The sequence below is a fragment of the Lissotriton helveticus genome, chromosome 11, assembly GCF_964261635.1.
Source record: "Lissotriton helveticus chromosome 11, aLisHel1.1, whole genome shotgun sequence".
NCBI lineage: Eukaryota > Metazoa > Chordata > Amphibia > Caudata > Salamandridae > Lissotriton > Lissotriton helveticus.
The window spans coordinates 1,066,619,030-1,066,642,823 of NC_136072.1; the positions used below are offsets into that span (position 1 = coordinate 1,066,619,030).

Sequence of the window (23,794 nt, forward strand, 5' to 3'; positions counted from 1 at the left end):
GGCTGCACCCTGACAGCTGTGCCTAGTTGTAACACTTCCTTTCTTCCTGGACAGCAGTGCCTTTCTGGCATGCATGAGGTCCTTCAACAATTCTTGGACGTCCATGGGCAGTCATAATGGCTGAAACTAAGGACAGAGTTAAATTGTCTAGAATACCAGATTGTGTAAGCCAGTTTGATTGCTGTCCTTTTGACCAATTAGGTCTGACCCCTGTGTTTCAGCCATTCCCTGTGACCACCCAGAATAGTTGATGCATCTTGCTCCTTCCTGCATCCCCTTTAAATTCAGAAAGGCAGAGGTTGTCTTGCTCAATAAGTGAGGCAACATGGCTCTGGAAAACCAGGAGAAGGCTAAATGATTGAAAATCAATTTCTAACAAAAGGAGAAAAAGACCAAATATTTTTGACATCTCTCAAATTTCCTAATCCCAAAACAAAGCTTTAGAAAAAAAGAGAGATACAGAAATATGTTTGTTCCTTTAATGCTTCATGGTTAATAGTTTTCTATTGAAATCATTTCTTTATTTCAAACCTTCTGTGAATATTGGTAATTTTTGTGCTTTTCCCACACTTTCCTGTGCCACTTAAGCACAAGTTTGGAATTGAGTGTTAGCGCGAGAAAGGCATTGCAAAGGCTTGTGAAAGCCCTCAAGGTTACAACTACATGTGCTAGGTCCGACAACTCAACTCTCCTGTGCCTTGAGATACACAGGAGGTATCCCGAATACAGGTTTCTGCACTCCTGCAAAGTTGAATTTGTAGAATGCTACACACACTAGTTATCTAAAGTTATAAAGAGAGATTACACTTTTTATGTGCATACATTTGATTTGTGTTGGAGACATCGCGAAATACGTTCACTGTTGTCACAAAGGTCCTTTGCTAAAATACAGCCATTATGTGCTATGATGACTTGTTTAATTGCCCTCATAATTTAAGTAGAAAAGTACAAAATATTCTCTCTCTTCTCTGGCCAAGATGTGTGTAAATTCGGATTCCCTAGTTACATTTGAATGTTTGTACTCCGTTTTATAGGGACTCTTTTTTTTTTTTTTTTTTTTTAACTGTAGGTGACTTTTGTGCAGCTTAATCTCCTGCACATATGTCCCTGAAAACCGATAACTTGGGTAAATATTCTGAAAATGTAATTTATGCCTAAAATGTGTAGACATACAATAAGTACAACCTTGTACATGAAATAAGTCTGTAAATCTAATTTTGGGGGCTACTTTATTATTTAAAATACTCGAGCATGAGATTGTCACTCAAATCCCAGGAGTGTGGTAGCCTTTTTCGGTATTTTTATTTCTGCAGTAATTTCTTCAGCCATAAAACATTTTTGTGCCCTAAATAGAGTTCGGAAGTTTCGAACAGTTTTAGTGAGAACCACAGCTCGTACCACAGCAAGGTCAATGAATTGAGCTGCATAAGATTTTTTATACTCTTGTTATAGTTTATGTATTCCTTCTCCTTTTATTGATTAAACACAGACTGGTATAATTTGTATAGATTTAGGATACAGATTTGAAGCAAAATGTGTTAAGGCCCAATTCCCTAGTGCTATGTGATGGTGTGTACAGACACCTGAGGACTGCAGCAGGTGCACTGCCTTGATGCTGAGGAGGAAGCTGAATTGTAGCACCTCCAGAAATGTGGTATGTTGATGCAGATGAGGCGGTAAAGATTACTTGGTGGACTGCGAGGGAGAGCTGTCCTCAGATTAGCTGGCCATTTCTATATGAAAGAGTGTGAGAGAGTGAGGTTTTCCAGAAGTTTAAGGTAAGAACCTTCAGAGATGGTCTTTTAGAGAGTAGACCAATACTCCCCGACACTGTTTGTTCAGGAGCCCTGCTAGACCTCTGCCCGGCCATGCTCAACATGGGCACCACAGACATATAATCACCCCTAAAGGGTGGGACCCCGACAGGCCAGGGGCAGCTACTTGACAGAAATGTCTGGAACCATGTGTTTGACAGCCAGGCACTATGACCTGTCGAGCCACCAATCGACAGATTTCCTAAGGCCCTCCATGTTGAGGAGCTTATCCTTGTAAGAAATGGAGATGCGTTGGAGGACCCAGGCCTGCTGTTCCTTGGTGGGTGACTCGCATTGAATCTCCACCAACAGCAACCAAAACTGTGAGTTAGTTAATCAACACTTAAAGGGCTTGAAACAGTTCCTTCCCCCAGGCATGGGGCACAGCCACAAACACACTTGTATATCCCTGCCAGTGGCCATATGCACAGTCAGATGTCTAGGTGGGACTGAGGGGGACACAGGAAAGATTGGGCTCTACTCCAGATAACACGATCATTCTTGCCTCACTACTTATTGAGTCACTGCCCAGAGTAGTTGTAGGACACTTCTGTCAGCTATGCTGACATCATGAAGAGAATCACTTCCACTGCCCGCCATTACGAACAAGAGTCACTACCTCACTAGTGTGTGTCGGCCAATCGGACTGGGAGAGAGAAGGACAGTTTAATTGTGTATGTGTACTCTGAATTGTTCCTTTACTCCTCTTTCATTAGAGGCGAGTTATTCTCTTACATTTATTACCTTCTGCAAACGTTGAATTTGAATAAACTTTCTAGAGTATATCAGACAGCTTGTGAGTTTGATTCCTTTACATATCTATAACTAGAACAGAGGTACTTCTTTGTGTGAAGCATGTTATTTCCCTGTACGTGGACTAGAAAGGGTGCACATATGGTTTAGGTTGGTCCTATAGAAAGTATTGCCTGTGTTAGGTGGCCAAGCATCCCTGCCTCCATGTGCCACATTCAGCATTTCTTTTTTGCAAAGCCTTGTAATTGCCACAATATCATCGCTTCCCCCATGGCTTTTGGGAGATTAGGGAAATTACATATTAGTCTTGCTCCTCTGGTATCTGGGTGCAGCCGATATGTACTAGACACCTCTGTCACAACTTATAGGTCCTCTCGATTGAAGCCTTCTGCTGTGTGACTGTGCACCAGTGTATCTACAACTCTGGATTGTGAGTCCTTGTAATGTTTCCATCTTTGCTTCAGGAGTCGCGGTTGGAATCTCAAAAAGGGTTTTAAAGGTTTTCAGGTGCACAGATAATAGATACAATGGAATGGATTTTATCTAGGTGTATTAGCAACCTTGACTTTTGATTGTTGGATGGAAAGGTGAAGAGCTGTATCCAATGCATTGCTATGTGGATAGGACTGATGATATGCTCTGTTCCTTGGTTTGTCTCAATCAAGTTCAGATTTTCCTTGATTAATCCCTTTAGAGCTGCTTGGATCTATTTAATGCTTAGTGTTGCTTGATTACCCTTGGCTTTTTCTTGTTTTCCCTGGGTTCAGTTTCATTCTCTAGTCGTGACAATATTGCTTTTGCACCGAGCTCCCAAAGCTAGCATATATGATGGAGCAACTGTATGGGATGCTTCTACGGCCAACGTGTAACTGATACCGACACTTGTAAACTCAGATATTTTTAACTGGCTAGTGAATTATTGCATACAAATTGTAACCTTTTAATAGTTAAAGAATTTCTGAGGTTTAGCCTGTTTGTAACTTGAGTAATGCTTTAAAGAATGTGTGTGTCTGTGCTATTAATTTAGTTAATGCTAACAGTTTAATTCTCTAATCAACGCACTTTGGTCTACTTTGTTACAGAAAACGCAACCGTGATTCCTAACCAAGTGTACCACCCTCTTGGAGATTGTCCCTGTAACCTGACAGCTGGAGCATGTGACATTGGTTGCTGCTGTGATCAGGTATTTGAGAATTGCTTACAATGCTTTTTCCTCTCTCTGCTCAGCAGGTACACCTTGCCTTTCACAAACAGTTTTTTTGATTGAAAGGAGCTTCCTTATTTAAGAGGTTTACTTGTCTTTTCCTTGTTATGTTCGAGCATGGGTTGGACAATATTTCTTCACTTTCTCTATCTCCACCGATACTTAAGCAGCTCTCGATCGCACCGCGCAGATCTATCTGTGTTTCTCCCCTGAGGCGGAAGCCGGGGTTTAGCCTGCCACTACACTGTTTTTAACGATTTGTGTTTTTACATTTATTTACCTTAATATTGCTGGAATAATTCCATACTTTGCATTTTAAATCTTTGTTCCCCCTGACTATATCGGATCTTGAACGCCGGTCCCTCTGCGCAGCCGATTAGGTGCTTACGCTCTGGGACGAAGGGTTATAGGCGCCATATTGGGTGAGGAAAGGGTCGCGGTCCAGCTGCTGGCCGCCTCCCACCCTCCCCTCTATTGGATATAAGAACTATGACTTCCCGTCCGCGCAGCGGGCGCGCAAAAGGCGCGCCAAAGGCGTGCACGTCTGCGTCCGCACCGGGACCGGGCCTAGGGCCACGACCCCTGGTTCGGGCCGGGCGGCGCGCCAAATACGTTATTTCAAAGCCGACCTCATTCAACTTAGATTAGTTCAAAATAATGATTGCATAAAACTTGCCCTGGAACACATTTTTCATTCCACGTATATTAGTTGTCCTCACCGTAAGTCTCCATTTCCATTCGTTAATACAATCACAAACCTTAGGATTCCTATTAATTCCACACCCACGAACATATTGATTTCACTTATTAACGCCCGTTCTTTATGTAGGCATAGACAAGAAATTGCGGATCTCATTATGGATAGGAACATAGATATATTGTTCGTGACCGAAACTTGGATGGACAGTGCATCTGATCCAGATCTTGTGGTTGCTGTTCCTCAAGGATATAAGGCATACAGACAGGATAGACAGAGAAAGAAGGGTGGAGGCCTGGCGATAATTGCCCGTAATTGCTTCACGGTAAGCATTTTATCGATACCATCTTCTTCATGTGAAGCTATTCAATTCGCCATTATGCTTTCCCCTTCGCATAACTTCAAAGGAGCACTCCTATATAGACCACCAGGAGCTCGCTGAAGACTTTCTCTTGAATTTGAACACTATGCTGGAATCCCTTGCAACAGAGGACTCCTTCACGATCTTAGGGGACCTAAACTTTCATTTAGAAAAATTAGACAACAACGAAACCCTTTCCTTACTGACAGATCTGGAAACCCTAGGACTCCCCCCAACTGGTTAATCTTCCTACTCATGATGCAGGCCACACTTTAGATGGTATTTTCTCCAACCAAAAAGGGATAAAAATACATGACATCTTCCCTCTACCGTGGTCTGATCATCATGCTGTTTTTTGCACAATCCCCATTAATGATGTACCCATAATTAAATCAGCTACTCTTGGTCGGGAACCCTTCAAAAATTGGAAGGACATTAATGGTGTAGAGTTAAGAGCACTATTGGAAAATTCGCGTCCTAACATTTCTACAGACCCTAATGAAGCCATGGATCAATACTCGCAATGGCTAGGTAAAGTGAAAACATTGGTACCATATAAAACTATATCAAGAAATAGAACAGCTCCCACTGCACCCTGTTTTTCGGAGAAGCTTAGGAAACAAAAATAAGTATGCAGGAACTTAGAGAGACATTGGAGGAAATCCTATAACTCTGAAAGCAAATCTAGGTATAGGGAGGCACTGGTGATATACAAAAAATGATTGCAGAGGCAAAAAAGAATTTCTTTAGCGAACAAATTGATGGTGCTAAAAATTCTAGCAAACAACTGTTTGAGGTAGTTAAGCAATTAGCGGGGCAAGCCCCAGACTTGACTTCCCCCTCCTCTCAATCCTTTTGTGACTCTTTAGCCAACTTTTTTTTCTCTAAAGTCAATGATATCTATTTAGCTTTTTCATCTAATGACAATTTTACTACTCATTCCATCTGTACTAATTCGCCTGATTGTCTATTAACCCGCTTCCATGAGGTTACAGAGCCGCAAATAGCGGATATTATTAAAACTATAAAAGCGGGATCGTCTCTTGACCCATGCCCTTCCAAAATTTTTCCCCCTGTCATGGACTTAATAACAGGGGTAATTACACAAATAAGCAATGCCATGTTTAAATCGGGTATTTATCCAGATGCGTTAAAAAACACCTTGCTAAAGCCCCTTTTAAAAAAAACACATCTGGATGAAGACGATCTAAAGAATTATAGACCCATAGCCAATCTTCCATTTGTGGCAAAGGTGGCAGAGAAGGCTATGAACAGTCAACTATCCGAATATATTGAGACACATCATTTGCTGGATAACACTCAGTTTGGGTTCCGCAGCTGTCACGGCACGGAAACCGCTCTTATTAAAGCGGCAGAGGATATTAGAGTCATCAGAGAACAAGGAGGCACGGCGGTGCTTGTTTTGTTGGACTTATCTGCGGCTTTCGACACGGTCGATCATTCTATTCTGATCGACCGTGTCGGAAAAATAGGTATCCAAGGGGCAGCGAAGAATCTATTGGCCTCCTTCTTATCCGGAAGACCCAGGATGTCACCCTGGGATCATTCCAGTAGGCAGAGCTGTCCCTACCATGTGGGGTCCCTCAAGGCTCATCCCTAAGTCCGACACTTTTTAACATCTATGTGTCGGACCTAGCAAAAGTCATCAAAGCTTACGGGATGAGCCTTACCTCGTATGCTGATGATACCCAGTTGGTGCTCGCCATCAACAATAATGAAGAAGAGGTGGCAGAACGCTTCCAGGAGGGTATGTTGGCAATTGGAGGTTGGATGGCCTCCAATTGTCTTAAACTTAACTCTGAGAAGACGGAGGTGGTCATCTTTGGAAAATTATTCCCTAGCTGGTCCTCCACATGGTGGCCTGCCTCCTTTGGAGCGTTACCTATCCCGGCCTCAAAGGTCAGGAATTTGGGAATTGTTTTTGACGAATCCCTCAATTTTGTCGCACATGCCAACCAAATAGCATCTACTGCTTTTTATAAGTTAAAACTTATAAGGAAAATAATACCGTTTTTGCCTGAAAGTGCGGGGAAAACTCTGGTAAGCACTTTGGTATTGTCTTCTCTAGATTACTGTAACGGTCTCTTTGCCAATGCACAAACACGGGTCATTAACACAATGCAATCCATACAGAATGCTGCTGCAAGATTGCTTTCCAGGACCCCTAAATTCAAACCAATTGCCCAAGTAATTCGGAACCTCCATTGGCTGAAAAAACGCATTAAATTTAAGACTCTTTGCTTAACATTCAAGGCGGTACATAAACAAGGCCCACAATTTCTCAGAGATCAGCTGATACTCTATTGTCCTCCAAGACAACTGAGATCATTGACACAGTATCATCTGGTGGTGCCCCACACGAAAACAGTCTCCTGGGGGGACAGACGATTCATTGTTTCCGCAGCTAGACTATGGAATACTCTTCCATTTTCGATCAAGTCATCCCAATCTCTCCTACAGTTTCGCGGAAGGTTAAAGACCTGGCTGTTCAATCAGTGAGCTTACCATACTCCGTACCAGGCACGCTTCTGTTAGCTTTACTAGAATCATAAACTGGGTCTATAGCCCCGAGACGTCCATGGGCATTTGTTCGCGCTCTATAAATATAAAAAATAAATAAATAAATAAATATCTATACTGAAAAAAGACAGTACGTTAATTACTTTGGTTGAACACACATTGAAGCCATTTGTGTGTACTCGCCATATAACAGAGTCCGTTCCCAGCAAGTCGACTGAGCGCTTCAATCCTCCGAGGTCTGTGAACCTAGTACCATTGAAGCTACCATTACAACGTGGATTTTCACACAAGCTAAATAAGTAATTATCATTGCGTTAGTTTTTAATGTTGTTTGGCCACATCCATTCTTGAATCAGTTCATCTTCCAGTCACAGGATGTTGTCTCATGTTGAAACCAGGGACGTTGATATCCACATCCTTTTAATCTCGGTCTTTCCAGAGGATACAATTGGGGGTATCCATTTCCACTTGTCACAAATGCTTGATGTCTCTTTTAACATAACAGCTGGTTTGCAAGCAACACATATTACCCTGAAAACCTGAAATCCAAATTAAACAGTTGCCCCATTTGAAAATCCATTACAGTAAATTATCAATTGGTAATTTAGATCTTTTTTTTTAAATTAAGTATAAGCACAAATAACATCGTGCAATTAAGCAAGATGCACATAGAAAACCAGACACCACTACTGTCATATATAACTCAATCGTATTATCAATATTTATAAATAATTACTTAAAAACCAAGCCTAAGTGTATTGAAGAAGCACAGGGGCCGATACAGACTGGAAAGAGGAAGAAGGTGAATCCATAGCCACTGCCATTGGAGGAAGCTTTGTATGGTCTACTCACTGATGAGACTAGAGCGCCACTTTGTGCAGCAATGCACTCCTGCCCCTCCAGTATAGTCCCTGCCAACACCATGAGAACTAAAAGTGAACATTTCAAAGCGTGTACTGCGACACAGACATGTTGCGGCCTCAGGGGTAAAATCTAAGTTCTTACCATGATAACCCACTTCTCTGGGGGAGGTGAATGGTGGCTTGGACATCAAGAGAATCCAACTTCCCCATTTTCTCTTCAGTTGTGTGTCAAACTTTCCAACGGGCCATGCCTCCTTGTTCCTCTTAACATCCTCTCTCCCCCATCAGTCTTGGTGCATCTCAGCAGAACCCAGCTAGCAGGAGCTGCACCAGAATCCTTCATCACTGACACTTCTGTCACCTCTCTGATATGTCCATGGAAGCAGCAGTCCTATCACTCATTGTTAAAACCTGTGTCGGGTCGTGGACAATCGATATTTGCCCGGCGGTATTGCCTCTGTGACCCTCTAGTTATTTAATCAATGAAGAGGCAGGCGCTGGAGACTGGAAAGCAGGAAACAAGGTTTTTATTTTCTCCGGAGGAGAACACAACGAAACGGACAGAAGGTATCGTTCTGAGGTGCTCTAGATACATTTCTGAGGCCTGGCCTCTTATACACTGTTTTATGACTTTATTGTAGATTACACATTCATGTTAAAGCTTTGATGTATGGAAAAGACATTCCCGGAACTCCCCTTTGAGCCCGTTCCCACACACATTTACAGTTGAAGTCCCCACCCTAGTCACAACAGGTGATGAGTATCACGCAGCTGGATATTCCGCCGATTCACGGAATGTGGGGGGTTTGATCGGATCTCATGGAGTGGGGGCTTTGATCAACCCGGGGATCCTTTGATGGGGGAAGCTTTCTATTGTACGGGGAGGGGCAAGGAGTGGTATCGGCAGAGCTGGGTGTCGGCCTGGGAACGGGGAAGACAAAACGGGCACACGGGGAAAAAGGGGGTTTGCATCTAAGGGCCGGAGATCATGAAAGGGAAGCAGGGAGGTGTCGCGCTGGGAACAGGATGAGGGCCTGGGGCAGAGCAGCGCCGAAGAGGGGTTTATGACTCAAGGCAGGTGCAAGCAGGGGGTGGTCTTAGTGAAGGCGAAGGGCTATGTCAGGGGCCAGCGGCATGCAAATGGGTTCGTTCTGCTCGGGGCATCTTTAAAAATGGCGGGCGCGCACGACAAAAGTGTGGCATCAGGGGAAGAGGCAAGATGGCGCAGATAATGTTCACCAAAACGTACTAATTTTCAACAGTCCTCCCTTTAACATATTCAAGACATCTTGCTGGTTCATTTTCTACTCGGTTCTATTGTGGTGGGCATGAGAAAGAAAACGGTAGGAACCCTAGAGGAAAAGAGTTGTAAACAATACATTTTAACATTTCTAGTTTTTAGGAGGTGGGCCTATTTGATAAACTTTGATCAATTTGTTTAGCAGGAAAGTCATAGGAATGCAATACAAAAACGATTCTGTAGCGAGAGCAGCAAGCATATTTCATACTGGCAGGTTATTACATATATATCAGGTTCGGATTGGAGCATGATCAATACAATGGCGGCTGGGAGAGAAATGAGGTCTAGCAGAAACGGCGATCGGGGATGTCAAATGTTCGAAGTTTAACGAGTTCTCATCATTCTTTGTTGCCTTTCGTTGGCGCTGTTGAGCACCGGCGGTGGAGCTACAAGTCCAGCTCTGTTCTAAGTTCTGCGTTGCAGGGCACGACCCTTTCCTCGCGTTTCTGGTCGGAAAGGTCCTTATCACCCTGTGTCCTTTGAGGTGATTGTCAGAAAGTTCAGATGGAAGAAGAGCGTACAAAACAGTCCATAGGGTAGGTCAGAGGAAAAGGGGGATGGAGCAAGGCCAAATTAGGAACAAACTAGGGAAACGAGAGACTTCAGATAGGCGGGCGTGTGACCGAATTCAGAGAGCGGGGACTTGTCGACCAACACTGGACATCGAGCAGGGGCATCAGGTCGACCCTTTCTTCTCATGTTGTCGAAAACAGTGCCTCGTCCTGCAGCTCTTTTCTGTCGTGGTCTCGCCTTGGCTAATGTCGCAGGTATTCCTTAGTCTGCAGTCAGGCCTCGTGCTCCCACATCCGGTCCTTCTCTCCTCCAACAGCAGTACCCTTAAACAAGTTTGAAAAGACAGTCTTTAGAGAATTTGCAGATGAAGATAATCAAAAAGTCTATTTCTCTCCCAGCTCCAGGCAAAGAATGAAAATGCCCGTTATATTAGTGTTCACAACTGGCATATGAATGACCGGTGACGGGCCTGTTGGATTTACTATGATTTTCCTGTACAATTATTTATTACAGTCACGACAGTTCATCTGATGGTGACCCACCTTCGTGAGACGAACCTGGCAAAGATATGCCGTTCTCTAGAGTTTTTCATTTACAAAGGGTACTGTGAGTCGTCAACATGGTACTACACAGGTATTTTGCTGAGAGACGAACATGGCTACCTGGTTTTCAACTACTACGGGGTTCATTTCGATGATTTCTTTACCTTGGACTAGTCTGTTAACCTTGTAAAACATCATTCTGGATCCTACGTAACCCTTTACAGCCCGATTACTTAATTAGGAAGGACAGGGGTTTTATGGGAAACAACCAGGGACATAGGAAACTTGTGGTAAGGGCATAAATCGACCCATCTCTCACAACCGGAAATGAGGGGTAGTTTCATAATTCCAGTTTTTGGGCGGCTGATACAGGGGAGGTAACAGGGGTGATCATTTTTTCCGGTTTGGGTATTGCGACAATTCGGGGAGGGGAGGGTCGCGTATTCTGAGGTCCTTGTTTTATACCATAGGAGCCGCTGACATGTGGTTCCCTTATTTCGGGTCAGATTAGGGAACCTCTGTCGTCTTACCTGTCCTTTCCCTTACGGCCCAACCTCGGTTCATTGACTTCTAGCGGAAAAGGAGAGGTAATGACGCGGCCTCAGGGTGATTGTATTAAAGACACGTTTTTGTGCAAATACTGACGGTATTTGAAGCCAATTAGGTGGTGTGCTAGGGGTGGCAGTCTGCCAATTTCGGGGCTAATCACTCGGAAGAGTGGGAGTGCAAAAGTAGAGGGAGAGAGAGAGAGAGAGAGAGAGAGAGAGAGAGAGAGAGAGAGAGAGAGAGAGAGAGAGAGAGTGCAACGGCAGGCTAAATAGTACACGTGCAACAGAGAGGGTGGCAGTGTATTCAAGAAAGGCTTATTTAGTGCATTATACAGTAAAGGGCATTCACGGGTCTGCGTTAGAATCTTGTAATCATGCAGTTTGAGCATTAGACAGGGTAGAGGGGACGTGCCTTGAGAAAAAGGGAAGAGAAAAAGGAGGTACCATTTTGTCGCACTTCTCGCATTCTCGGTCCTTCGACCAGTTGGGTCGACGCCTCAGTCACACACACACATTCCCTCATAGTTTCGCATCATACGTGACATGGGTTCATTCGTCCGGTCTGGTTTAAGGGTGATCACTTTTTATCAGGTTGTGCTAATTTTCCGGGTTTGTTCGATACGTGAGTAGTTTGCAGGCGTGTGTAGACACCACCTTGCGGCGCTAGTCCGCTTCGTGTATTTAGACATGGCAAGGCTTCAGATCTTCGCCACACCTCGGCTGTAATCTCTGATGTAACCTGCAGAGGGAGGAAAAAGGGGGGTGGGGGAGACAGCATTCGCGCATATTCAAACACATGGGTTCATAAGTCCTTTACTTACCTCTTACTCGTCTTTCCTCCTCGGGGCAGGGTCCCCGGGGATATGGTTTCTGGAGTCGAGGGGGGTAGTGTGTCCATATAGGTCGTGTGCGGGGAAACGTAAAAAGGAAACCAGAGGTGCTTAGTGCGAGGTATCTAGTCAAAGGATGTATCTCACTATCGGGATCCTTAAACCTCTTTCAACGCTGTGGCGTTCTAAGGTTCTTCGGTTCTTGGGTCAGCTCCGTTCCCTGATACTTTGGAACGTTGTACTTTATCACATTTACATTATTTCATTTCACCCTCCTTTTACATTCCCTCATTTACACCGTTCGTTTTACCCATCCTTGGAAGTCAAGGTCTTCCTCTACGCGAGAGTTCATGAGTCAGTCGCGTACTTTTAAGGCGGAGTGTCGTGTTGTCGATCCGATCCGTCCTCCAGGGCTGGGCAACCATCTTCTTTTAACCTTAAAGAGAGAGCAGAGTAGGGTGCACAGAAAAGAACTTTCCCACCGATCCCACATTTTTTTTTTTTTTTTTTTTAAATAAAGCATGCAATACCCGTCCATAGTTTCAAAAACTTTATTTTGCCAAATCATTTCAGCATGAGGATTATGAGGGTGCGGTCGTATTTGGCCGGTCGTGGCAATGGCTAAAGTGCGTACAGTGGGGGGTGTCGTTTGCAGCAATAAAAGCATCGGAAAGTTTTACTCATTCATTTGTAAGAGACTAAAACGTCTATTAATTGGCTGGGGGTTCGGGGGCATTTATTTTCATAATTTAGAAGCATAATCATAATAGTGGTAATCAGATTTCCTATATGCATACCGTACGTGTGCGTCGTAAATGAGGTTTACATCAGTTATGAAAATATAATACATCGTACATTTGTAATCAACATTTGTAACGGGGATCCTTTCATACTGTTCGTCGAGTGAGTTCTCCTTGTCTTTTCTAGCCAAGTGTACAAAGGATCATATAAAATCTCAGAACATCAAGTTTATATTTAGTGCGAAGGAACACCACGAGGTGTTCGTAAGTTCCGATTGATACCAGCGCCATTTTGGGCGGGGCCGGCTCAGTCCGGAAGCAGCATCAGGGGGAAATGTTTCCCATTACTGGCAGTTTGGACCAGAGTCCTTTTCGGCAGTTCTAGAATTCATGCTAACAGAAGGAGTGGCAATGTCATGTTTGCTTCGTTGGCGACCAAGGCAGCCGTCCCTTATCGGGAGCCTGCAAAGGCCGAAGGTTCCGCCGGGGACCTTTGTAGGATCTTCAAGGCTGCGGAGATGCTGTCGGAGATGGGGGCTCGTGCTCCAGGGGGCAAATGTTCGAGTTATATTGCCGGTCAAAGTTACTCTAGTGGCCGGGGCCCGCCTTCCAGCGGACCCAGACGCCATTTTGAGGCCCTACAGGGGCCACTCTCGTCGAGTTTGCAAGAGTGGGAGAGATCCTTCGGAGTGAAAGGAAGAGGTCCCTGTTGTGTGAAAGCGGGACGTTCAGCTGGGGTGCAGCTGTGATGCCCCCACCTGGGGGGGGGGGCGAGGGAGACTCGTTTGCATCGTCTCCTTCTCCCGGTGCACTCCATGCCGCTCCTTTTCATCGCCCCGCATGAAGGTCTCTCCACATCCGGTGTTTCCCAAGTCCTGTGCTCAGTGCTGTGGGAGTATGGTCACCTGTGGCGCGCATTCGGCGCGGCACGAGTATCAGTGCAGTCATTGCAGATTCGGTGTTCCGAAAATATGGCCACCATTGCACGTTCGGTGCTGCGCAAGTACTGGGGTGCCACCATGGTGTGTTCGGTGCTGTGGAAGTATTGGCACCATCGCCTGACTGGGGGTGTTCGGCGTCGGGCCGGGGACTGGGAGACCTCCTATCGGTGGAGGTGGGAGAGGCTCGTCCGCGTCGCCTCTCCCTCCCAGCCCAACTTGGACAAATTGTTGTGGAGGCACGTGCAGGACATCCCGCCGTCCAGAGCTGCTGCGGCTGTTACGGAAGAGAAAAGGAAGAGGTGCCTCGTTCTTCTCTGGACATGTGGCGGGACTACTTAAGTCTATCCAGGCCCGTTGCGGCTGGCTGAGGAGACATGTGGCGGGACTACCTACAACTGCCCCGGCTGCTGGCTCCTGCCTCTCCTCCGGCTCCCCCATACGTTAAGATTTCCTGACCAAGAGTTGGCGGCCGGGCCCGCCTTATATGGGTTGCCGTTGGTTGGGCGTAGCCGTAACCCTGCCCTACTTTGGAAGGTTCCAGAATGGGGGGGGGGCGAATGTTCTGTTTGACTTTCATTTTCTACAGTTTACCGTTATCATTCCTTGTTTGTTGTGCTAAATTAAAAGTTCAAGTTCATTAATGGTCTACGGATTTTGTTTTACCATTTCTTTCTTTCCAGGTTGCTTTTATGCTAAGTTTCTGCTAACAGAGGTTGAGTAACACGGAAACCGGTGTAGAGGGATGACGCAGATTTGTACATTACATACACACAAACTCAGACGGGGGACAGTACAAGTACGACATACAAAGACCCAAGACGAATATAAAACAGTTATTGGTCATAATTATCTCTTTCCGTCTGTGAATTTGAAACGAGGCTGGGTTCCCGTCTTGACGTTGCCCGACCTAGGAGAACTTGAGCATGCCGCTGAAATTGTCCTGGCGAAATCTGTGCCATCGGGCATAATCAAACGTGGTGGTTCTGTCTGGTCTGTCTATGTAAGTCGGGTTCTTCTTTGTCTCGCGCTTTTTCTCGTACTGCCGGTCTGTCGTTCCTGTCGGCCCTTTGCCTTTACTCACGCTCAGTAGAGTCGGGCATTGGGCTTTCCAGTGTCCGACATACCTACAAAAAGCGCATTGGTCTGGCCCTAAGTCTGGTCGTCTTTTGCATAGTGTCGGGGGATAAGTTGTGGGTAGCGATGTCCTGGGGTTGTCCTGTCGGTATATTTCTCTACTTGGTTTGTCCTCGTCTTTTCTCTGTCGTTGCATAGCCTCTCTGCGCCACATACCGAGACTGTCGAGCATAATTGGCGTTGTCTTATTATTTCGAAGGGCTATTTCTAACGTTTCTATTTTATCAAGGTCAAAGGATCCTGCCAGTGGCCACTGTTTGTCTTGACTCTCTTCGGTATACCTGTGCCACAATTTATTATAGGCTATGGTGACTAATCCATAGTTTATGAACATGTCCTTATTAGGGGTGCCTTCTAGTGGAGCTATATGGTCCACCTCTAATAAACGGTCCGGGCTAAACAGGCTATTAATCAGTGGGGAGAAGACAGACATGACGGCTCGTAACGAGGGACTAAAAAGTCAGCACTGCCTATCTTATCACTAGGTGCAAAGACTGGACAGAATATTTCTATTCAACGTTGTTTGCAGGCAGTGAATACCTCATGGATCAAAAAAATAACAAAAAAGACCAATAAATAACAATGGGGAGAATGAGTAGGTCCGCAAAGATCTGCGTTACCTACCCTTTTCACTATCTGCAAAAAGGGTGGTCTCTTCCCTGTTTGCAGACAGGGAATCTCCAGGAAACAATAGTTTTGCGAACAACAGTTCAGTTTCAAGTAATTATTGAGTGGGGGAGAAAAAAATAAGCACGGCTGCTGCCCTACCTATCCTCCACTGCTTGCAAAGAGAGAGCCCGTTGTTTCTCCGTTTGTAGACAGTGAATCTCCAAATAAATAAAGAGCAATACTAGTATTTTTTAAACAATCAAACAATCAAGCACTCATTTCGCAACTTGTCGTGATTACACGACCTTACCCGGACCATGTGGACAGTTTCTTGTCTTCCGAATCCAGCGCCCGATCGTCCTCTTTTTCTCGTATTTCTCACGGCACTCCTGATGGTCCCCAGTCAGGACCGTAGATCACTCGAGAGAGGTCTGTTCGGAACTAGTGAAGTTCGGATGATCGGCTGCCAGACGAGGGTCTATTGGGCAAGAGCTCTCCCGATCGTTGCAGTCGTTCACTCTGTCGTCGGGACCTCTCCCACTGGATCCACGAGTCGCTGATGGGCCCCACGCTTGGGACGCCAATTGTTAAAACCTGTGTCGGGTCGTGGACAATCGATATTTGCCCGGCGGTATTGCCTCTGTGACCCTCTAGTTATTTAATCAATGAAGAGGCAGGCGCTGGAGACTGGAAAGCAGGAAACAAGGTTTTTATTTTCTCCGGAGGAGAACACAACGAAACGGACAGAAGGTATCGTTCTGAGGTGCTCTAGATACATTTCTGAGGCCTGGCCTCTTATACACTGTTTTATGACTTTATTGTAGATTACACATTCATGTTAAAGCTTTGATGTATGGAAAAGACATTCCCGGAACTCCCCTTTGAGCCCGTTCCCACACACATTTACAGTTGAAGTCCCCACCCTAGTCACAACAGGTGATGAGTATCACGCAGCTGGATATTCCGCCGATTCACGGAATGTGGGGGGTTTGATCGGATCTCATGGAGTGGGGGCTTTGATCAACCCGGGGATCCTTTGATGGGGGAAGCTTTCTATTGTACGGGGAGGGGCAAGGAGTGGTATCGGCAGAGCTGGGTGTCGGCCTGGGAACGGGGAAGACAAAACGGGCACACGGGGAAAAAGGGGGTTTGCATCTAAGGGCCGGAGATCATGAAAGGGAAGCAGGGAGGTGTCGCGCTGGGAACAGGATGAGGGCCTGGGGCAGAGCAGCGCCGAAGAGGGGTTTATGACTCAAGGCAGGTGCAAGCAGGGGGTGGTCTTAGTGAAGGCGAAGGGCTATGTCAGGGGCCAGCGGCATGCAAATGGGTTCGTTCTGCTCGGGGCATCTTTAAAAATGGCGGGCGCGCACGACAAAAGTGTGGCATCAGGGGAAGAGGCAAGATGGCGCAGATAATGTTCACCAAAACGTACTAATTTTCAACATCTTCTGCTTCCCTCCATGAGGCCATCATCCTCACCAGAGGTTTGCTGAGCAGCGAAAATGGGCACTGAGGTTGGGGATGTGTGAGGAAAGCTACTATCCCAGACTCCATCAAGCTATGACCCCAATTGGTACGTTTTTGTTTGGTTAGGCAGATTACAAACATTTTTAGGATATATGTGTAAAAAATAAACCAATCAAGACACTAATACTATAAATTATATACCCGGAAGATAGAAATCTGTTGCTCACCCCCCCCCCCCGAACAGCGTTCTCAATTCACATCTCTCTACTAAATGCCTTAAAATGTCATTCACAGCCAACCTATCTAGTGATTATTGGCAACCTAGCCATCAGCTGTAATTTTGTCGACCCACAAATTCAGAGGTTGGTTTCTTTGTAACCAATTTGATTGCAATGTCTTTTTCAAAATCTTCCATTATTTAGAGTCTGTTTGTGCTGCTCCAACATCACCTGCAAATAACAAAGGATTGTGAAATCTGAATCCACAAGCAATACTCTATGTTAAACTTCTAGCCATTCTATTATTTTGGCAAACAGCGGAGACAAATGGGGCAATGCTGGTATATACTACTCTGCAGTTGAGACCTACCCCCTGGACTTTGGACACAAGATGTAGGCTTTGAGGTTTGGACTGTGGTAGGGCATTTGGAATCAGTTGTTTGATTAACAGGAAAGGTTCAGATGTGTTTGACATTGGGGTATGTCTTTCTACCACAGTATGTGCAGTAGTTTCTTCATCTTAGTGATGACAACAGCATATGTGTGCCTAGTTAGATAAGATATCTGAAAGAGACTGTTAGTTATAGATGCCTTACCTTAGAATTACCCCCAGGCGTCAGACTCGATCTGGAGAATGTTTTTCTCCTGAGCAGTACCCCTGCGCGTCGGTAAAGGCGTCAGTCGACTTCACTTTTGTCGTCGTCAGCGTTGTGATCGCAGGTCTGACGTCACGGTATCTACTTAGACACCTCCCTGTGCACTGACGTCAGTTCCTTTTTTTTCCGTGCCAGCCAGCGCAGATCTGGAGAGAGCAGTACCCTTAGTCACTTTTTGACTAACACTTCTTTGACTTTTGTCGACCTCTTTTTCGAGTCGTCCGACTCCTGGTGCACGTAGGAATGTGCACCGGAGAGTCTCTCTCCCAGTGGAGGGAGCTTTGTATTAGTCTTTATTGCTCACGCTGATTGGTACAGACAGCGTCATCCCTGGTAGCTCGCCACAGACCATCAACTCAGGCATTCATTTTTGGACACACCACGCTGTGCAGGTCCTTCTTCAATTCTTTGTTAGTGCACGTAGAAATGTCCCATCTTCAGACCAGCTTCAAGCCTTGTGACTCCAGTCACAAGTTGTTGTCGGTCATGAGCCCACACCTCTTGTGCCTCCGGTGCCTGGAGTGCGACCATGACCCAAAGTTGTGCTCCGACTGTTGGGCCATGAACCCGAAATCTTTGCAGAATCGGTGTCGAAAGCTTCTAGAGGCCCTGCAGTCAGGTCCGTGCCGCTCAAGGTCACTTTCGAGAGGGAGGTCGCGGAGCCACCGCCATCATTCCTCCTCGAAGTCTTCATCATCGGGTAAGTCGAAGCACAAGAAGAAAGCGAAGAAGCACCATCGCTCTTCGCCTTCTTCCTGTCCGTCAGCCGAGGCGACGCGGGATGCGGAAGGTCGTTGTCCTTCGACTCCGCCCGCAGAGCTTACTGGGACGGCTTCGAGCTTCCCGGGAGTCGAAACGTACCCTGCCCAGCTTCGTGCATTTTACGAAGCACTCCACTCCATCTTTGGGCAGCCCGACTCCGCCGGTGCGCCTTTGAGCCCTGCGTACTCGGCTGGGAGCTCTAGGCCTTCGATGCCGGTGGCTCCGGCACAGCAAGGCCCCCAGGGATCCAGGTCTGGTGCCGGTTGACCTCATGACACCTCCCCAGCGCCGATTCCTCTGACAATGCCTCCACCACCTCCGACGCCAGTTGTGTCCTGGCCGGCGTCGACCCCGGCCTCCCCCTCTACCCTGGCGTTCCTTATTGCACTGAGTGGCAGCCAGAGGAGGGTGAGGGGGACTGGGAGGGGTCTGTTGACCCTCTGGCAGACCAGCTTGAAGAGCCTTACTGGAGAGAGTGGTTGGGTGAGGCCAGTAGTCTGGATACCTCCCCAGATCTTGGTATGCTTTCTCCCCCTACTGCGGCCACTGAGGAGGGAGCCTTCTATGCTGTGGTGTTGGCATAGGGCGGCTGAGGCCTTAGGCCTTGAGTTTCCTACGGTGGCAGTCAGGACTAACCTCCTGACTGAGGTGCTTCAGCCGGTAGCGGCCTCTTCACAGCCCCTGCTGCCATTCAACGAGGCCCTCACAGACATCCTTCTGGGTACTTGATCCAAGCCCAGCACAGGGGCTCCTGTGGATAGGATGATTATCCAACACCACCGCCCGGCCCGGGCAACACAATTTTCCTCTCCCAACACCCTACCCCATAGACCTTGGTGGTCCATGCCTCAACATCCAAAGGCGCGTTCCCTACTGCTCCCCCATAGGGAATCCAAGAAGCTGGATCATCTTGGGAAGAAGATGTTTTCTTCTGCCAGCTTAGGACTGGGGTCAGTGAACATTGCATGTCTCTTGGGCCGTTATACCCACTCTGTGTAGGACACAGTTGCACAGGTGCTGCCACAGTGTCCGGAGGAGGTCCGGGCCGTATTCTCCCATGCGGTTGCAGAGGGTAGAGACGCAGCAATGTTTGCCATTTGATGTGGGCTGGAAACCGCTGACTCGCTGGGTAGAACGATTTCTACATCCATAGCCTTGAGACGCTACGCCTGGCTGAGATCCTTTGGCTTCTCTGGGGATGTCCAATCAACACTTTTGGACTTGCCCTTTGATGGTCTTCGCCTGTTTGGCGACAAGGCGGAAATGTGCTTGAGCGTTTAAAGGACTCTAGAGCTACGGGCAGATCCTTAAGGCTTGCGGCCACCTCTTGCTCTTTTAGTCTGCCTTTCGCCCCTTTCGTGGCTATGGAAGGGCTGCCCCACCATGTTCCACCCAGGGCCACAGTCCGGCGCAAACTACCCAGCCTCTGCGCGGCTGGGGACGTGGGACCCAGCGCCGTGAGTCTGGGGACCAGCTGGCCGGCTTGTCCACCAGTACCCCCTCTGCAGCAGCCTCCAAACCTTCGTAGACCGACCTTTCAGGGCCACCAGTTGCCAGTGGGCAGCAGGATCCGCCATCACCGCCCGCACTGGCACAACATCACGTCGGATAGGAGGGTTATGTAGATAGTCCGAAGGGGCTACTCTCTCCCCTTCGAGACTATCCCTAACACCATGCAACCAACACTCACTCCCATGTCGGAGGATCACTTGGCCCTTCTCCGCCAGGAAGTTTTGGCTCTCTTGGCCAAGGGAGCTATCAAGCGAGTCCCTGTCCAGAAGTAGGTTGCGGTTGTTACTGCCACTACTTCCTCGTACCCAAGAAGGACAAAGGCCTACATCCAATCTTGGATCTCAGGGATGTCAACCGCTGACTCCGGAAGGAGAAGTTCAAAATGTTGACACTAGCTCAGGTCCTGTCTGACCTCAACCCTGGCGACTGGATGGTAGCGTTGGACTTACAGGATGCTTACTTCCACATACCCGTCCTACCAGCCCACAGGCGTTATCTACGGTTCACGGTAGGCCATGAGCATTTTCAGTTTACCGTCCTCCCCTTTGGCCTTACCAGCGTCCCTCGGGTGTTCACGAAAGTGATGGGGGTGGTCGCAGCTCATCTGCGCAGACCAGGGGTTCCAGTCTTCCCCTATCTCAACAACTGGCTGTTGAAGGTGGGCTCGCCCCAGTCTGTTGTCTCCCACCTCCAGACTATGGCGGACCTCCTGCACTCGCTGGGGTTCACTATCAATGTGCCGACATCATACCTGATTACCTCCCAGAAGCTCCTTTTCATCGGAGCAGTTCTAGACGCAGTGCAGTTTCGGGCCTATCTTCCAGAGCAGCGAGTCTGGGATACTCGGGCTATGATACCGATGTTTCAGCCTCTACCCTAAGGTTCAGTGAGAATGACCTTGAGGCTGCTGGGCCTCATGGCCTCCTGCATCCTGCTGGCGGACCATGCCAGGTGGCATATGCAGTGGGACCTGAAGTTTCAGTGGGCACAGTATCAGGGGAATTGTTCAGTTTGCATCCAGATCTCAGGGGGCACTGCACACCAATTGCAGTGGTTGCTAACGAACCATGATTGGGTAAACTGCAGATCCTTCTCCCTTCCTCAACCAGGGTTCATAGTGGTGCCAGATGCGTCACTCCTGGGATGGGGTGGCCACATGGGAGAGGCGGAGATCAGAGGCCTCTGGCGGAGGCCAGGCTCCACATCAATCTTCTGCAGCTCCGGCCGATTCATCTTGCACTGAAGGCATTCCTTTCCTCTGTCAAAGGAAGAGTAGAGAGTAGTGCAGGTGTTCACTGACAACACCACCGCCATGTGGTACTGCAACAAACAGGGCGGGTGGGGTCGTGGACCCTGTGTCAAGAGGCTCTTCGCCTTTGGACGTGGCTGGAACATCAGGGCATGTCCCTGTTGGTTGAACATCTGGCAGGTTCTCTGAATGCTAGAGTGGACAAACTCAGCCGCCGATGCTTGATGGATCACGAATGGTGTCTTATCTCGTAGGTGGTGCAAGGTCTCTTTCAGCAGTGGTTAGAACTGTTCGCCAGCGAAGAGAACGGGCAATGTCAGCAGTTCTGCGTGTTGGAATTTACAAGGAGGCACTTGCTCGGCAACGCTTTTTGTCACGAGTGGAGCTGTGGTCTTCTATATGCCTTTCCGCCTATACCACTTCTGCCCAGAGTGCTGAAGAAGATAAAGCGCAACTGGGCCCAAGTCATTCTTGTGGCTCCGGACTGGGTATAAAGAGTCTGGTATCCTGTGCTCTTGAACATGGTCATCGATCCTCCGATCTGACTGCCTCTTCGGGAGGATCTTCTGTCACAGCAGCGGGGGCGGTCCTCCACCTGAACCTGTCCAGCCTCCATCTCCTTGCTTGGAGATTGAGCAGCGCCAGTTGACAGCTTTTGACCTTCCTCCCTAAGTCTGTAATGTTATCTTGGCAGCCTTGCATCCCTCCAATAAAACGGCATACGCCTGTAGATTGAACACATTTGTGGCATGGTGCACAGCAAAGGCTGTGGATCTCCTTTCTGCCCCTCTTTCAGAGGTTCTCCTCTTGATTCTATCTTTAGCCCAGCAGGGCTCTGCTCTGGGCACTCTTAAAGACTATCTTTCGGCCATTTCGGATTTCTTCGCCTTCCTGATCAGCCTTCTTTTTTCAAGTCCCCTATTGTAAATAGGTTTCTTAAGGGCATTACTCACCTATTTCCTCCTATTCCTTTCATAATGCCCCAGTGGGATTTGAATCTGGCCTTAACTTACCTTATGTGTGCTCCTTTCAAGCCTCTACATAATTGCCCGCTTAGACTTTAAAGACTGCCTTTCTAGATGCCATCACCTCTGCTCGCAGGGTGAGTGACCTTCAGGCTCTGTCTTCTAAACCACCTTTCCTTGCTGTCCATCCGGACAAGGTTGTGCTTCGAATTTTATCTTCTTTTCTTCCCCAAAGTGGGTACCTCTTTCCACATAGGACAGACCATCACTTTGCCCACCTTCTTCCTGCATCCTTCCAAGGAGGAGGAGAGACTCCACCGTCTGGGTCCAAAACGTGCGTTATCATTTTATTTGGATTGCACAAAACAATTCTGGGTGGACGATCAACTCTTTGTTGGCTATATGGGCGCCAGGAAAGATCAGACCGTGCGAAAACGGACCATATCTAGATGGGTCGTCTTTTGCATTTTGCATTAAGATCTGTTATTCCTTGGCGAAAAAGGAACCTCCAGTAGTACTGTGTGCCCATTCCACCAGGGCAACGGCAGCCACTACTGCTTTGGGACGTGGCGTCCCCCTCAGTGACATCTGCCAGGCAGCCACGTGGGACTCGCGGCCCATATTCACTAAACATTATTGCCTGGTTACTCGAGTCCGGAGAGACTGGTTCTTTGGCAGTTCTATTCTCCAGGACTTTCTGGTGTGAACTTAGTTTTCAGACCCACCTCCGGGTTGGTATTGCTGGGGTATCTATTCTAAGGTAAGGCATCTATAGCTAATAGTCTCTCTCAGATGAACAAGTTACTTACCTCCGTTAACGATATATCTGTAAGAGATATTTATTTGTTATAGATTCCTTACCGCCTGGCCCATCCTCCCCGTTCTGCGAACTGACTTCTAGATTAAGGGACTCCCTGTCAGTGCCCTAGTTTTGTGCACCAGTGGTAAGTGTCTTGCATGGCTCTGAGCTTCTGGTGTGGAATGTCGTCTAAAGAACTGATGTCCGTGCGCAGGGGTGGCATCTAAATTGATACCGCAACATCATCCAAGTTATCACAACGCCGAAGATGAACGTGGAGTCGACCAACGCCACCTACCGACGCGCAGGGGTACTGCTAAGGAAAAAAAATCTCTGGATCCAGTCTGACGCCTGGGGGTAATTCTAAGGTAAGTAATCTATAACTAATATATGTCTCTTAGAGATATATCGTTACTGAAGGTAAGTAACTAGTTCATTAATTGAACCAAGATGCTAGTCGTATGAGATTCCGTATAAAGCAAGTTTATTGATTTATCAGACAAGGGTTGCCTGGTGCCAGTAAGGCCTGGGAAATTGATGTTTATTGTGCAGGTGGTAAATATTTGGTCCTTCATGGCTGATTAAGTAGGACACAGATTAGGAGTGCGTTTGAGTGTGGTCTTCAATCGTCTTTTTGGCATTTTTGCAATTCGCAAGACATTACTCAAACATTTTACTTGTCGCTCTAAAAAAAAAAAAACATTTTGGTGCCTATTGGTCCTTTTGTTGGGAGAAGCAGCCACCACAATCTGCATTCAGCACAGCAGTGACTGAAC

At 47.2% G+C, this 23,794-nt stretch overlaps 1 protein-coding gene across 1 annotated transcript in view; it reads left to right on the forward strand.

Moving 5' to 3' along the window:
• TCTN2 (tectonic family member 2) overlaps positions 1 to 23,794 on the forward strand; it is a 255,012-nt gene that overhangs the window by 31,712 nt on the left and 199,506 nt on the right. Inside the window, exon 5 of the mRNA XM_078667622.1 lies at positions 3,650 to 3,750. Coding sequence (XP_078523748.1) covers positions 3,650 to 3,750 — 101 coding nt within the window. The remainder of the gene's footprint in view (positions 1 to 3,649; positions 3,751 to 23,794) is intronic.